At 56.7% G+C, this 13978-nt stretch overlaps 6 protein-coding genes across 6 annotated transcripts; 3 read left to right on the top strand and 3 right to left on the bottom strand.

Moving 5' to 3' along the window:
* Positions 1–501: 501 nt before the first annotated feature.
* On the top strand, positions 502–4185 carry IWZ02DRAFT_371726 (E1-E2 ATPase-domain-containing protein; the record flags this gene model as incomplete). Its single annotated transcript, XM_066764585.1, has 2 exons — positions 502–939; positions 1018–4185. 2 exons carry the CDS (start codon positions 502–504, stop codon positions 4183–4185), a joined length of 3606 nt encoding a protein of 1201 aa, XP_066626375.1.
* Positions 4186–5001: 816 nt separating this feature from the next.
* Positions 5002–6899, bottom strand: IWZ02DRAFT_430200 (beta-glucosidase 5; the record flags this gene model as incomplete). The annotated part of the gene is made up of 2 exons (XM_066766038.1): positions 5002–6656; positions 6716–6899. The coding sequence occupies 2 exons, from the start codon at positions 6897–6899 to the stop codon at positions 5002–5004; spliced, it is 1839 nt and encodes a 612-aa protein (XP_066626374.1).
* Positions 6900–7781: 882 nt separating this feature from the next.
* IWZ02DRAFT_137646 (UV radiation resistance protein and autophagy-related subunit 14-domain-containing protein) lies at positions 7782–9655 on the bottom strand. Its single transcript, XM_066761714.1, has 2 exons — positions 8837–9655; positions 7782–8787 (listed from the first exon to the last, which is right to left on the bottom strand). The coding sequence occupies exons 1-2, from the start codon at positions 9471–9473 to the stop codon at positions 7874–7876; spliced, it is 1551 nt and encodes a 516-aa protein (XP_066626373.1). The 5' UTR covers positions 9474–9655; the 3' UTR covers positions 7782–7873.
* A 48-nt stretch (positions 9656–9703) lies between these two features.
* Positions 9704–10644, top strand: IWZ02DRAFT_137580 (uncharacterized protein). The gene is made up of 4 exons (XM_066761713.1): positions 9704–10165; positions 10216–10274; positions 10328–10392; positions 10441–10644. Exons 1-4 carry the CDS (start codon positions 9839–9841, stop codon positions 10494–10496), a joined length of 507 nt encoding a protein of 168 aa, XP_066626372.1. The 5' UTR covers positions 9704–9838; the 3' UTR covers positions 10497–10644.
* A 176-nt stretch (positions 10645–10820) lies between these two features.
* On the bottom strand, positions 10821–11453 carry IWZ02DRAFT_487642 (cytidine deaminase-like protein; the record flags this gene model as incomplete). The annotated part of the gene is made up of 4 exons (XM_066769393.1): positions 10821–10851; positions 10904–11169; positions 11234–11319; positions 11378–11453. The coding sequence occupies 4 exons, from the start codon at positions 11451–11453 to the stop codon at positions 10821–10823; spliced, it is 459 nt and encodes a 152-aa protein (XP_066626371.1).
* Positions 11454–12031: 578 nt separating this feature from the next.
* IWZ02DRAFT_137466 (uncharacterized protein) lies at positions 12032–13776 on the top strand. Its single transcript, XM_066761712.1, has 3 exons — positions 12032–12238; positions 12296–13114; positions 13162–13776. The coding sequence occupies exons 1-3, from the start codon at positions 12133–12135 to the stop codon at positions 13485–13487; spliced, it is 1251 nt and encodes a 416-aa protein (XP_066626370.1). The 5' UTR covers positions 12032–12132; the 3' UTR covers positions 13488–13776.
* The last annotated feature ends 202 nt before the right edge of the window (positions 13777–13978 follow it).

The raw sequence follows: 13978 nt of genomic DNA, 5'->3' as shown, positions 1-13978 counted from the left end.
AAGCCGGGGAAGGAAAGAAAGAAAGAAAAAAAAAAAAAAAAAAAAAAAGTTGTCGTGATGGTGGAGTGGCACACGGGCTGCGTGCGAGGGGCCTGTGCATGTGGTGTTTCATGAGGGCTGCGCTTCGAGTTGATGATGACGTGCGTGGAGAAATACATGAAGAGCGTGGGATCATTGGATGGGGGCGCGCATCGTCAAGAGTTTCCCCTGCATCGACAGGATGAGGCTGTTGTTTTGTTGGTTTGCGGGCGGAGCGGCGCGTCAAAGCTTAGCTGGATGCGGCCAATGTGCGGTTGCGCGAAAAGTGCGACTGGCTGCCTTGCCACCACCCACTCCTCCTCCCATCAGGAATGCTCAGCGCAACCGTACAAGAATGCACCAAAGCTGCTCCCTCCCTTCATCTTCATCGCCTGCACTGCCCTTGCTGCAGCCCACAAAAGTTTCACTCGCAGTTTCAGCCACTCCTCATTCCGCTGCCCAGTGCGACGTCCAAAACCAAACATGCCGGGCCACGACTCACACCGGCCGGTCCAAAAGGACACAACCATTTTCATATCTAACCTGCACTGTCCCTCCTGCATCACCAGCATCCAAGAGTCTCTGGCAGGCCTGTCTCCACCCCCGACCCAAATCTCTCATTCCATCGTCAACCACTGCGTCACCGTCCACCACGACTCCCGCCTGCCGCAGGACCAAATCTTGAAGGCCTTGGACCTCGCTGGCTTCGAGATCCACAGCGTCTTTGACGGCGCTACCCCAACAAACTCTCCTAGGATCACCTCGACCTCGGATCAGGATCCCGACTGGGCCAACAGCCTCGACCAAGCCGTACGCTACTGGACACAGTCATGGACTACTAGCAGCAAAGCTCCAACCACCGACACCGAAATGCACAAGCGCGAGAGACACCTTTCCCAATGCGCCCTCTGCGCTGCCGAGGTCAACCCTGATGCCTCGACAAAGGTCCACGCCGACGCTGGCGTCGAACTGGACGTCCGCCGCCTTGTTGACAAGAAGGAGGACTACGACGTCGAAAAGTACAGCATCGACTCTGGAATCTCGAGATGGAGCTTGGACTCCGTCATCGCCACGGAACCAAAGGCACCGCAGTCCTTTCAAGCAACGATCGCCATCACCGGCATGACGTGTTCTGCTTGTGTAGCCGCCATCACGCGCATGGTGCAGGAGCTCCCTTGCGTAAAGTCCATTGCCGTTTCTCTCCTGACCCACAGTGCTCAAGTCGAGTTCCGGGGCAAGGAAAACATCGATGCCGTTATCAGCACCATCGAAGATGCTGGATTCGACGCTGCTCTTGACAGCGTCGAGGAGATTGAGAACAATGGCCAAAGAAAGTCCATCATCGAACCGCCGAATGACAAGTGGAAGGCTGTGTATTCCATCGGGGGCATGACATGTAGCGCGTGCACCAACAGTGTCAACGATGCCCTCAAAATGGTCGATTGTGTCGATAGTGTCGAGGTCAACTTGATTTCTAACAGCGCCACTGTCGTCTTCACTGGAAAAGAAAACACGGACCGGATCAAGGACGCCATTGAAGATGCTGGCTTCGATGCGGCCCTGGACAGCGTGCAAGCGGCGGGTCAAGACGAGGCAAGAGATGCCAAAAGGACAGTGTCAATTCGCATCGATGGCATGTTCTGCCACCACTGTCCTGCTGCTGTTACGGATGCCATTATGCGGAAGTTCGATGGGGCTGTGGCAGTATTCAAAGAGGCTACGCTTGATGACCCTATAATTCAAGTCAAGTACGTGCCAAAGGTGCCCACCCTCAGCATCCGGTCGATTCTCGCGGGCATTGCCGACGCCAACTCTGCATTCGAGCCCTCGGTCTACAAGCCTCCAACCATTGAGGAGCGCGCGCGGGAGTTGCACGCCAGAGAGAGGAGAAGGACTTTGGTGCGCCTTGCGCTGTCCGTCACAATCGCCATTCCCACCTTTGTCATCGGCATCGTCTACATGAGTTTAGTGCCCGAACACAACCCGGGGAAAATGTTTCTCATGGGTGGCATGTTTTCAGGGCACGTCAGCCGCACCCAATGGGCTCTCTTCATTCTCGCGACCCCTGTGTACTTCCTCGCGGCTGACACCTTCCACAAGAAGGCGATCAAGGAAATCAAGGCCCTCTGGCGACCCGGGAGCAAAGTGCCGATTCTCCAAAGATTCTATCGTTTCGGCAGCATGAACATGCTCATGTCGCTCGGCACCTCAATTGCGTATTTCGCTTCGGTGGCCGAGCTCGCTCTTAGTGCGACGGGGACAGAGCAGGTGGGAGATGAAAACTTTTACTTCGACTCGGTCGTCTTCTTGACCATGTTCCTCCTCATTGGCAGGTTCCTCGAGGCGTATAGCAAGACCAAGACTGGTGATGCAGTGACGGCTCTGGGCAAGCTGAGACCCGACGAGGCGACTCTGGTTGACCCGGTGCAAATGCAGGATCAGAAAATCAGCGTCGATCTGCTTGAAGTGGGTGACACTGTTCGGGTTCAACACGGAAGCTCGCCCCCGTTTGACGGAGAAGTGCTCGACGCCAGCACCAAGTTTGACGAGTCCAGTCTCACTGGAGAGTCGCGCCCGGTGACGAAAGAGATTGGAGACACTGTCTTTGCCGGCACAGTCAACAAAGGAGGTCCGATCCAAGTCAAACTTTCCAGCATCTCAGGCACATCGATGCTTGACCAGATCATCAAGGTTGTTCGCGAAGGCCAGACCCGCCGAGCCCCTGTCGAGCGGGTCGCAGATCTCATCACTGGTCACTTTGTTCCTTGTGTTGTGCTCATCGCTGTCATTACATGGGTTGTGTGGCTCTCCCTGGGTCTCAGTGGCACGCTGCCACAAGAGTACCAAGGAGGCCACACCGGGAGCTGGGTGCTGTGGTCTTTGCGGTTTGCGATATCGCTGTTTGTCGTCGCCTGTCCTTGTGGCATCGGTCTTGCGTCGCCGACAGCCCTCTTCGTTGGTGGTGGACTGGCTGCAGGTTATGGTATTCTGGTCAAGGGTGGTGGCGAAGCATTCCAAGAAGCCAGCGATCTTGACTGCATCGTCTTTGACAAGACGGGTACACTGACACAGGGAGGTGACCCATCGGTGACAGATGCAGAGGTTGTGCGTGGCCAAAATGCCATGGAAGTCCTCGGTGTCGCTCGTAGACTCGAAGAAGCCAGTGGCCATCCCATCGCCACCGCCATCACGTCTTACTGCGCGGCGCACACCACCGAAGATTTTGAGACGGTCTCAGTCGAAGAGATTCCTGGCAAGGGTCTCAAGGGATCTTTTGAGTCAAAGGAGTTCTCGGACCGGTCTATGGAGGCCATTCTGGGAAACGAGGCCTTGATGGCTGACCACAACGTGTACGTCGGCTCCGCGACGACTGAACTTCTCGATAGCTGGAAACGGCAAGGAAAGTCTGTCGCCCTCATGGCCGTCAAGTCAGACGATGCCTCGACTAAGAGCTTCGAAGACCATGGCTCGTCGGACTGCTGGAAGCTTGCCGCGCTCTTCGCCATCTCTGACGCTCTCCGCCCCGAATCTGCCGCCGTCATCGCCTCGCTCCAAAAGCGCGGCATAGACGTGTGGATGCTTTCTGGTGACAACCCGACCACTGCCAACGCTGTCGGCTCGCAGATTGGTATCCCCGCTTCCAACATCATCGCCGGCGTGCTGCCAGACCAAAAGGCGGACAAGGTCCAACACCTGCAGAAGACGCTACCCTCACGCAACAAGAAGAACCAAAAGTCAGGCCGCGCGATCGTGGCCATGGTGGGCGACGGCATCAACGACTCCCCGGCCCTGACAGCCGCCGACGTAGGCATCGCCATTGGCTCAGGCTCCGACGTAGCCATTTCCTCGGCCGACTTCATCCTCGTGACGTCGCACCTCGAAGCCGTCCTCACCCTCGTCGACCTCAGCCGCAAAGTCTTCCGCCGCGTGTGGTTCAACTTTGCCTGGGCCCTCGTCTACAACCTGTGCGCCATGCCCGTCGCCGCCGGCGTACTGTACCCCGTCAAGAGCAACGGCTCGCATATCCGCCTTGACCCCGTCTGGGCTAGCTTGGCCATGGCTCTGAGCAGCGTCAGCGTCGTTTGCAGCAGTCTTCTTCTGAGGAGTCGCATCCCTGGCGTTGGCTTCCGCCGCGACACTCCTGTGCAGCAACCGGCTCAGCAGTAGCGGCAGTCCAAACAATGTGTGTGATTCAGCGACAATTGGAGAATTTGGAGAGCAGTGCGGAAAACGACAAAAAGGGCCGCCTTAGCGCGACGATGACTCTTACGACTTTGTGTAATGATACCCGGGCTTGTTGATCATCAATGCGAGCGTGCAACTCCAAGTCGATCCTGGTTGGCGTGCTGTTGTGTTGGATTCTGCTTGGATGGCATGGCATAGCATGGCTGCTCTCTCTCTCCCCCCCTCTTTCTGCCTAACTACTGATTTGCCCTCCTTTTTCTCTGTAGCAAAGGTCCTGAAAACCTATATTTTTCTACCATTGTTGGTGCCATGTGTTGACGTCAAGTGTGCGTGGTGCTGTGCCCGTGCGGCCCTTGTGCTTGTGTTTGTCTATCTTGTGGCTGAATTCACCACATACAGACTTGCAGTGGACAAATGCCGGGTCCACGACCTGGTAGCGGCATCCATAAGCCCGAACATGGAGGTGCAGTCTTGAGTGCCATGAGATTTGCCATTTGGCCTCAGCCCTACAACAACAGATTCGCGGACTTGGAGTTGTCGAGATGTCTTTTGAATTCAAAATAGAAACTATTCACACTAGACGGTTCTTCCGTTGGCACCAAGACTCTTTCAAGGTGTTGCATCTGCTCTCTCAATTGAAATAATTGGGTGTACAAAAGAAAGAGAACCAGAAATAAACCAACATGGTATCACTTTTCCACCACCCACGCACGCACGCACGCTTGCACGCTACAAATCACCAATCCATCATCCCCCTCCTCCTCAGAATAACCACTACATTGCGACTAGGCGAGATGCTTAAAAGTCCAAGTCGACATCGACGTCGATGCCCTCGGAGGAAATGGAGGCCGAGATGGTGAGGCCGCCAATCTTGAGCTCGCCCGAGACGAGCTCGATCTGGTCAGCGCAGCCGAAGTAGCCCTCGACGCCCCACTCGCCGCCCTCCTTCCAGGTGTCGTCACCGTAGGAGAAGATGACCGAGTGGGTACCGGCCTTCTCGATGATGCTCTTGATGGCGGTGGCCTGCTCGGAGGAGCCGGCGACGGCCTTTTCGTTGTTGGTGCTGCTCTGGTGGGGCCAGCCGGACTCCAAGTTGAAGACCTCGGTGACGTCCTTGTGCGACGGGCAAGCTTTAGAGGCGAGGCCGAGCTGGCTGACGACGAAGTCTCCGGCGTCCTCGGCGGCGGTGTTGCCGTCGAAGAAGGGCTGGACGTTGACACCGATGACGTCGATGGCCGGGCAGATGTAGCTGTCAAAGTCGGACTGCTGGACAATGTTGACCGTCTCAGTGGTGGTGAAAGCCTTGGGGGCCAGGCCGGCGCTGCTGAAGGTCGACTTGACGGTGCTGATGAACTGTCCGAGCTCCTGAGCGGTGGCCCAGCCGTTGAAGACGGCCTCGTTACCGATGACGACCATGTCGACCATGTCCCAGTTGCTGCCCTCCTTGGCCCAGTTCTTGATCTCAGTCACCTGGTCCTGCGTGTCCTGGGCCGAGATGCCGTCGGACTTGATGTAGATACCAATGATCATCTTGAGGGTGGACTCGGAGCAGGCAGCACCAACGTTGACGAGGCCGTCGCAGTCGGTGGCGTACAGGCGGACGGTGGTGAAGCCCTTGTCCTTGATGTCGGCAATGTCAGTCTTGACGTCGTCGGCGCTCTTGCAAGTGCCGTCAGAGTTGTAGGGCGTGTAGGTAATGGCCCACTGGTTGCCATTGGTGGACATGCCGTTGCCGCCGTTGGCCGAAGTGGAAGGAGTGGCGGAAGAAGTGCCGACGGGAGTGCTAGGGGAGCCCTGAGCAGAGCCAGTCAGGGCGGGCGTAGGAGTAGCCGAGTTGGCAACGGGGGCACCGCTGGAGGGGAGAGCAGAGGCACCACCGACAGCGCTCGAGGCCGAAGGAATGGGGCCAGTGGCAGTGCTCTCGGTGCCGTCAACAGGGCAGGTGTAGACCTCGTTGGTCTTGGTGATGGTGACGGTACGCTCAGGCTGAGTGTAAGTGCCGGGAGTGTACGAGGTCACCTTGGGGTAGTCGGTGGTGGTGTCGGCCGGGACGGTCGTAGTGACCGGAGGCACGACAGTGTAGACACCGTTGCCAGGGCAGTAGTAAGAAGTCGTCTTGATGACGCTGGTGGTGGTGGATCCAGACGTCTCGACCGTGGCGTAGGGGCACGTGACGGTGGTCTCGGTGACGACCGAAGTAGTAACACCGCCGTAGGTGTTGACACCAGAAGTCAGAGTCTGGGTGGTGGCCACGGGGACGGTGGTCGAGCTCGTGACGGTGACGGTCCTGGCGGGAATGGTGTAGGTGCCCGGGGTGGCATAAGTGGTGACAAAGGGAGTGGGCACGTTGTCCGGGACAGAGGAGCTAGCAGCAGGAGTCGAGCTCAGAGCCTCAGTCGAGGGGGAAGTGGCAGCAGGGGGCGTGGCGGTGACGACCTCGGTTTGAGTGACGACTGATTCTAGGATAAGCGACAGGGCCCAAAAGAGAATTGGTGGAAGAGTTGCAACTCACGCTGGGGAGTACCAGTGACGGTGGTCACGTAGGTGCTGCAGACGCACTCGTCGTTGGCTTCGCGAAGCTCGAGCTGACCAGGCTGGCGGCGCTGGTGGAAGCTCTGGTGGCTGTCGTGGGCGTGAGCGGCCGCCGTGTTGCCGAGCAGAGCGCCGGCGGCCACGGCCAAGAGGGCAGACTTCATGTCGGATGGGTTTCTTTCGAGTCAGAAGCAGAAAGCAGGTAGCCGCTGAACGAGTGAAGCGGGCTGGATGGAGATGGAGAGCAAAAAGAACGACTGAGGCAAGACCCTGGTGAAGTGGAATGTGGACAAGACAAGGGACGGACGGTGGTGGGCTTTTGATAGCTAGACAGAGGTTGGAGGGCCAGGGGAGAGGGCGATAGTGCAAGTGGAAATTGGGCTTCTGGGGATGCGCAACCACAGGCCACTCAGTCAGAAGCTGCCCCTGGCGCGTGGTGTAGATGCTGGCTCTGCCGCTGGGCGGAGAGACCGAGTGACGTCTCCGGTATCGAGCGCCAAGCAGTCAAAGCACACCTCACTCCGTCGGTCCAAATTTCATCACGACGACTCCGGCATCGATCCACGCCCTCGGCCCCGTTGAGCCGGCACCCTGCACCGCATTTCGATCAACTCGCGCCGTGGCTGAGGTGAAGACTACCTAGTCCATCCATCGTATATAATTTTTCCCATGATGGCGAGGGACGTGATGAGTGAGGGAGGAAGGGGAGGAGGAGCAGGAGCAGGAGCAGGATGTGGGTGTTGAGGCTCTGCCCTGCCATGCATGCATCGGAGCCGGAGCGACATAAAGCCGAAGCGAAGCCTTCAACTCCCTTTCTTACCTTTCTTTCCTTTCTTTCCTCTCCTTTCCTTTCCTTTTGCACACACACGACAAACACCTGGACTTCCTCGGTTGTTGACGGGGAGCCGGTGCCCGCCCCGCGTGCCGGCCGGCGTAAAGCGCCGAAGAACATGAAGCTGACAGGTCGACCTGCGCTTGCTTGGATCGTCATCTCGTTTGCCGCCCTTTCGTGTCGACGTTTCCTCTTCTGGCCCCTCATCCACTTCATGCTGCCAGAAACATGGCCATTGTCCGTCTCCCCGTGTTTATTTTCAGTCTCCCGGGTTCATGCTCCCCGCATTCCATCCGAAAAATATCCTCATCTCACCTCCTCGTTCCTGCTCTTCAATTTCATCCACCCGTTAGTGCCTCGTGTCTTGCCCTGTCTGTCATCCGTGCTCCCGTATCCTGGTCCCGCACTTGTGATGGTGGTCCCGCTCGACGTCCTCTTTGCCGTGACACCGCTGTCTTGCTTGGCCCGTTCCGTGACTTGCTGCTCGTCCTCTTCCTTCTCCCATTCCTTTTCGTCCAGCACCTCCCATTCTGCCCCCTGCATTTCGCCAAGCAAATACGACTTGACCTTGTCCACGGTCCTGGTCGGTGTCTGGAACTTCCAGCCTTTCATGAAGCTCGTGCCCTCGGCGCTTCCGAGAAATCCTTTCGACGTGCCGTGTGAAAAGTAGCCCATCATGACATCGCCCCCCTGCGTCGATTTGGCCTTGGCTTCAGCCCTGCCTTTGGCATTCTCCGACTCCAGGGTCGCAAGCGTGCTTTTTGCTTCTTCAATCAACAATCTCCACACATTCTTCCCCAGCGGACAAATATGCTCCCACTCATTAAATCCGCTGATTCCTTGTGACCGGCACAGCCAGGCAATATCCCAGGCCAGGAGACTGACTCCCTCTACAAACAAAGAAAAGGCCACTGGGTCCTCGCTGGCAAGCTGCGGTAGCTTTCGGTCAGTGTACAAGGGCCGGGGGTGGGGCAGCGGCCGCTGATGGTCCAGAGTACGAGATGCATCAGGACTGTTACTGGACGACTGCGGCGTGCTCCCGGGGAACGGCACGTCCTTGTACGTATAGGACGACGAGGGCGGCAATACGGTGGGGAGTGGGTAGTCTTTGTGTGGCAAGGTAATCTCCGCAGGCAAGCGAATGGCTAGGTAGTTGGCAACCCGCACCACAAGGCCGGCCACCAGGTTCAGAGACGCCGTGACTTGGGAGGGCGGAACATCTGCGCCAGAGTTAAAATCGTACATTCGTGCCAAACACAGGCAACGTACTGTTCAGGTCCCGTAGATCATGCACGCACACTCCTCCGATGTAGTACTCGGTCTTGACTTGTCCATCGCGAGTGCGACGTCTTCGCTGCTTCAAACCGGCGACCTCTGCGGCATGCTTGCAGTGCCAGACCTTGCTTCGTATATCATCTCGGTGTCCGACGTCGTCCGCCTCTTTGACAGCCCGAATGGCGCTCTTCACGTTGGTCAGATCCTTTCCTCGTCGCTCGTCAATGTTGTACGTCGCTGACTCGAGGTCGGACCGGCGTTGGCTCATGGCGGCTTTACGAGCAGATATCATCCTCTTGCCTTCGTCGATTTGCTTTCGCAGAGAGTCGGCCTGTTGGGTTATCTGGCGAACGCGGTCCCGGGACTCGGCAGCCGCCGCATAATCCCGCTCGACTGCCGTCCTTTTGGAGCTTTCGTGCGTGTCAACCAATATCTCGCCAAGAGACACGGCTTGCCCGGCTTGATCGTCGGTCCCGCTCACCACGGCTTCGACATGTTTTCCCAGCGTCTCTTTTTCCAAGAGGACCGTGGCTAGGTCGATGCGTATGTTGTAGAGAGCAGCGCGGGCGCATGTTGGGCAGAGGACGCGGACTTTGGGATTCAGATCCTTGGCACAAATGTCACACACCATGGCGCACGGTGGTGAAGTGGACGTCGCTTCTTAAGAGTCAAGGTTCCGAAATGGTTGCGATTGTGGAGCGGTACTTCGGAATAAGCAGCTGGTAGCGCATATTGACCTTTGCTGGGTGCCAACAAGGTTGCTAGTCATCCACACGAGGCCGGTAAGCTCGAGAGGCGACACGGGGAAATGGTGCTTTCCAGGTGAAGGTGGAAGTGGTGGTTGGGGGATGGTGGGAGTTGACTTTGTCGCGACCAGGAGTGGCTTGTGACGCACTGCAGCGGCCTTGACCCTGCTGCCGATCTCTCGGCTCTTGGCCAAAGCTGCACCCATCCACCAGCTCAACTCCAACAACCTCTCACTCTTCACCTTTCGCCATGGCCTCTAGAGGCTTGTCCTGGGAAGATGAGCCAAATTATTCAAGCACTCCCCGAAAAAGGTCGCACGATATGACGGAGGAATCTGGTCCCAGGATCCAATCATCTTCCCCGTCATCTCAAGGCACTCAGAGAGGCATTCGCAGTACCACGCCGACCCCTGCTGGCCAGCAAGAGCAGGAACAAATTGACGACGACGAATTCGACCCAGACGAGCCATTGCCGGGTCTGGATTGGGATGAACTCGAGGCACGCTATCACCAAGCCATGGATGAAAGGAACAATGAAGAGCGGAAACTGCTTAATGATTTCACTGATCTCGTGAAGGTGCACATGGTCTCAATGCTTTCTATCTACTCTTGCTGATTCACATCAAGTACTTCAAAGTTTGGTCCAGCACGACAACCCACTATGAAACCGATCGCTCTTTTGCACGGTAAGACCGCCGCCGCCAATTTTGGGTCCTTACTTACCATGGACGCTTTGTAGTCTCAAAACACGCATGGCTTACACGCAGCACACCGAGGAAGAAGGCGAACAAAAGCGGCAGCATTGTAAGTGATACGACCCTGCTCACGACCCTTTGCTAACGAGACATGCAGACCAAAAGGTGGTGCAGGCTTTGCAAAGTGCGCTTGATCTCCTCAATGGTCCATGAAGCATTGCAAGCGCGAATTAACTATCCTGGTGCTATGCAGCTGCCATGGGCGTCCTCGTTCGAAACGAAAGATCAGGCCATCGGCAGCCGCCTAGAATCGCTAGCCGTGTGTCGAAGACGGCCAATTTTGCAGCGTCGATGACAGACTTGGTCCCAATGCACAGTCACCACTCGGCTCGCTGCGCCATTCTGTGACTACTGGCTTCAAGGTTGCAGCAGGACACGCATCATGGGCGTCGCTCGGTACATCTATGAGGTTGTTTTGAATTTCTTATGCCGTTTCTCTGTCACTCGACATGGCTCTGCTTAAAGGTCACGAGTGGTTCAAGCAGACGGTTCTCCAATGTCCTCGTTCCTGTCAGCTTGGTAAGCAGTGTTCCACGAGCGGAAATGTCAAAATGAATTACCAATCTCCCGGCTTTTCCTTGATGAATTTGGTCATGAGGGCCTCACACTCGGGGCTCTCGAGATTGATGACCTCGATGCCTCTGGTCTTGAGGTAGTCTTCGCCGCCGACAAAGGTGTTGTTCTCTCCAAGGACGACGCGCTTGACCTTGTAGAGAATGCAGGCACCGGTGCACATGTCGCAAGGTGACAGAGTCGTGTACATGGTCGCGCCTTCGTAGGCCGAGGCGGGCAACCTGCCGGCGTTCTCGAGGGCAGAAATTTCGGCCTAGGTAGGCCATTATCAGTCACATGTGCTGTGGGTATGAAGGGAATTCAGGCAAAGAGCATACATGAAGCGTTGCACTGCTATTTTGGATTCTCATGTTGTGACCCCTCCCAAGAACTTTGCCATCGCTTGAGACGAGACATGCGCCTACTAAAAGAGCAGATTTAGAAAGCTGGCAACAATGCAGTGGCCCAGGTGAGTGGCCTACTGGGAACGCCTCCCTCATTGTAGCCCTTCTCGGCTTCTTCGAGGGCGGCCAAAAATCCAGGGTCAGAGGTAGACATGTTAGGGTGATGGCGGTAGCGGTAGTGGGAGGAGAATGGAAGACTCAGAAAATTTGGGCATCATTAGGACCGGGGATTGGAACTGGCCTGTGCACAGGTAGGTAGGTGTTGAAGCTGTGCCAGCGGGTGTGGCGCGAAGAAACAGCCCAGCCCAGCCCAGCCCAGACGGGAAGAAGAGCCCAGGTGAGGCGCAGGAACAAGAGCCACAGCCACACAAGTGGAAGAGGGTCGAAGGCCAGAGAAGCGACCGAAGCCCAAGCCAAGCGACAGAAGATGCTAGCCGTGCAACTCGTCGTCAACCATTTCTCCCACCACCCCCGGCCGAGAAATATCAAGTCCCAGGCTTCCTTTTCCGCTTTGCTTTGCGACTCTGAACTGAACCCCACTATACGACCCCTCTGCCTGTCCACAGTACGTGCTTCCTCTGCTGCTTTCGTCTCGGCAACACGCGCCATCTTTTGCGGAACACACGCGCATCCAAACCGTCCCTCTGCCGTTGACCACCCAACACGTTCAACAACAAACGCCCTGCTCACCCTTGTTTCCGCCCAGACCTTCCTCTCGACTGGCTGCGACTGTCGCATCCCTCTTGCCGCCCTCCTCCACGTTCAGCCTTGTCTGACACCCAACCCACTGTTTGTTCCGTCGACTCGTCCGCTCGCCTCATCCGCCTGCCAAAATGGTCAAGGAAACAAAGTTTTACGATATTCTCGGCGTCTCACCCGACGCCAGCGAGGCCCAGCTCAAGTCCGCCTACAAGAAGGGCGCGCTGAAATATCACCCAGGTATGCTGCCGGCCTAGACCCGACGTTCTCATACTTCCAACCACTGACCTCGCCCAGACAAGAACGCGCACAACCCTGAGGCCGCCGAAAAGTTCAAGGAGCTCTCTCACGCATACGAGGTTCTCCAAGATTCTCAAAGGCGTCAAATCTATGACCAGTACGGTGAGGAGGGTCTCGAGCATGGCGGAGGCGGCGGTGGCATGGCCGCCGAAGACCTCTTCGCTCAATTCTTTGGTGCTGGTGGCGGTTTCGGCGGCATGTTCGGCGGCGGCATGTCTGATATGGGCCCGAAGAAGGCAAGGACCATTTCGCACGTTCACAAGGTTTCTCTCGAGGACATCTACCGCGGCAAGGTTTCCAAGCTCGCCTTGCAAAAGTCCGTCATCTGTCCCAAGTGCAGCGGCAAGGGTGGCAAGGACGGCGCCGTCAAGAAGTGCGGCGGCTGTGATGGTCGCGGTATGAAGATGATGATGCGCCAAATGGGCCCCATGATCCAGCGCTTCCAGACTGTCTGCCCCGACTGCCACGGCGAGGGCGAGACCATCCGCGAGAAGGACCGCTGCAAGCAGTGCAACGGAAAGAAGACGGTCATCGAGCGCAAGGTTCTTCACGTCCACGTCGACAAGGGCGTCAAGAGCGGCACCAAGATTGAGTACCGTGGCGAGGGTGACCAGCTGCCCGACAGCGAGCCCGGTGATGTGGTCTTTGAGATTGAACAGAAGCCCCACCCCCGTTTCCAGAGAAAGGACGACGACCTGTTCTACCATGCGCAAGTCGACCTCGTCACCGCGCTGGCCGGTGGTACCCTTCACATTGAACACCTCGACGACAGGTGGTTGACCGTTGAGATAATACCCGGCGAAGTCATTTCTCCTGGTGAGTTTTTGCCATCTTTCGCTTGGCCACTTGCTGACGTTTTTCAGGTGATGTCAAGGTCATCCGCGGACAGGGTATGCCCTCGCCAAGGCATCACGACTACGGCAACCTGTACATCCAGTTCGACGTCAAGTTCCCGACCAAGCTTGGCGGTGAGGGCTCCCTCAGCCCTGAGGACAAGGCTGCCTTGGAACGCATTCTCGGTCCACGGACCATCACCCAGCAGCTTCCGCCTCCCGATGCCATGACTGAAGACTTCCAACTCGAAAACATCGACCCGACCAGAGAGGCCGGAAGGGCGCACGGTGCCGCAATGGACGACGACGATGATGAACACCCAGGTGCAGAGCGCGTACAGTGCGCATCTCAGTAAAAAGTGGGAATTTTGGGAGAGAGAACAACCGGACAATCATGGACTACTGAATGACGCTAACGAGGTTTGCTTTGCATAAGACGAGGACACTGCATGTCGAGGGGTATGGGCGCAAAAATCTGTTTAATGGAGAGACAGACTTGCGCGTAAAGATGGGCGTCGACCAGACTTCAGAGCTGGATAGTAGTGGAAGTAGCACTCTGGATGCAAGCCCGGCTTCTCTACGCCTTATCCACGCCGGTCTTCTTTTTCTTTACTCTTCTCTCTCCTTTTCTGAGTGGTTGGCTTGTCATACTTTTTCCCCTTTTCTTATTCTAGAGACCGAGAGTACGAATGACCTTTTCCTTCGTGTCCAAACAAACCCACCTGCATTTTCTCAGTTTGGCTGGGCTCTGGCAGATTCAACCTGGTAGATGGTGGTTTTCTCAAGGGGTCAGTGTCAATGTCCTCAACCGGAGGCGGCTTGCTTTGAACAGCCTCCTGCCGTGGTT

Source organism: Phyllosticta citriasiana (genome assembly GCF_038021145.1).
Source record: "Phyllosticta citriasiana strain CBS 120426 chromosome Unknown IWZ02scaffold_2, whole genome shotgun sequence".
NCBI lineage: Eukaryota > Fungi > Ascomycota > Dothideomycetes > Botryosphaeriales > Phyllostictaceae > Phyllosticta > Phyllosticta citriasiana.
This window is presented reverse-complemented; position numbering and strand designations above follow the sequence as displayed.

Bases quoted from the DNA above. Each gene is read 5' to 3' on its own strand.
- IWZ02DRAFT_137646 (XM_066761714.1), bottom strand. From the start codon at position 9,473: ATGGTGTGTGACATTTGTGCCAAGGATCTGAATCCCAAAGTCCGCGTC. The intron at 8,788-8,836 runs GTACGTTGCCTG...ACTCTGGCGCAG, and splicing joins TGATCTACGGGACCTGAACA to ATGTTCCGCCCTCCCAAGTC.
- IWZ02DRAFT_137580 (XM_066761713.1), top strand. From the start codon at position 9,839: ATGGCCTCTAGAGGCTTGTCCTGGGAAGATGAGCCAAATTATTCAAGC. The intron at 10,166-10,215 runs GTGCACATGGTC...ATTCACATCAAG, and splicing joins ATTTCACTGATCTCGTGAAG to TACTTCAAAGTTTGGTCCAG. The intron at 10,275-10,327 runs GTAAGACCGCCG...GACGCTTTGTAG, and splicing joins ACCGATCGCTCTTTTGCACG to TCTCAAAACACGCATGGCTT.
- IWZ02DRAFT_137466 (XM_066761712.1), top strand. From the start codon at position 12,133: ATGGTCAAGGAAACAAAGTTTTACGATATTCTCGGCGTCTCACCCGAC. The intron at 12,239-12,295 runs GTATGCTGCCGG...GACCTCGCCCAG, and splicing joins CGCGCTGAAATATCACCCAG to ACAAGAACGCGCACAACCCT. The intron at 13,115-13,161 runs GTGAGTTTTTGC...GACGTTTTTCAG, and splicing joins CGGCGAAGTCATTTCTCCTG to GTGATGTCAAGGTCATCCGC.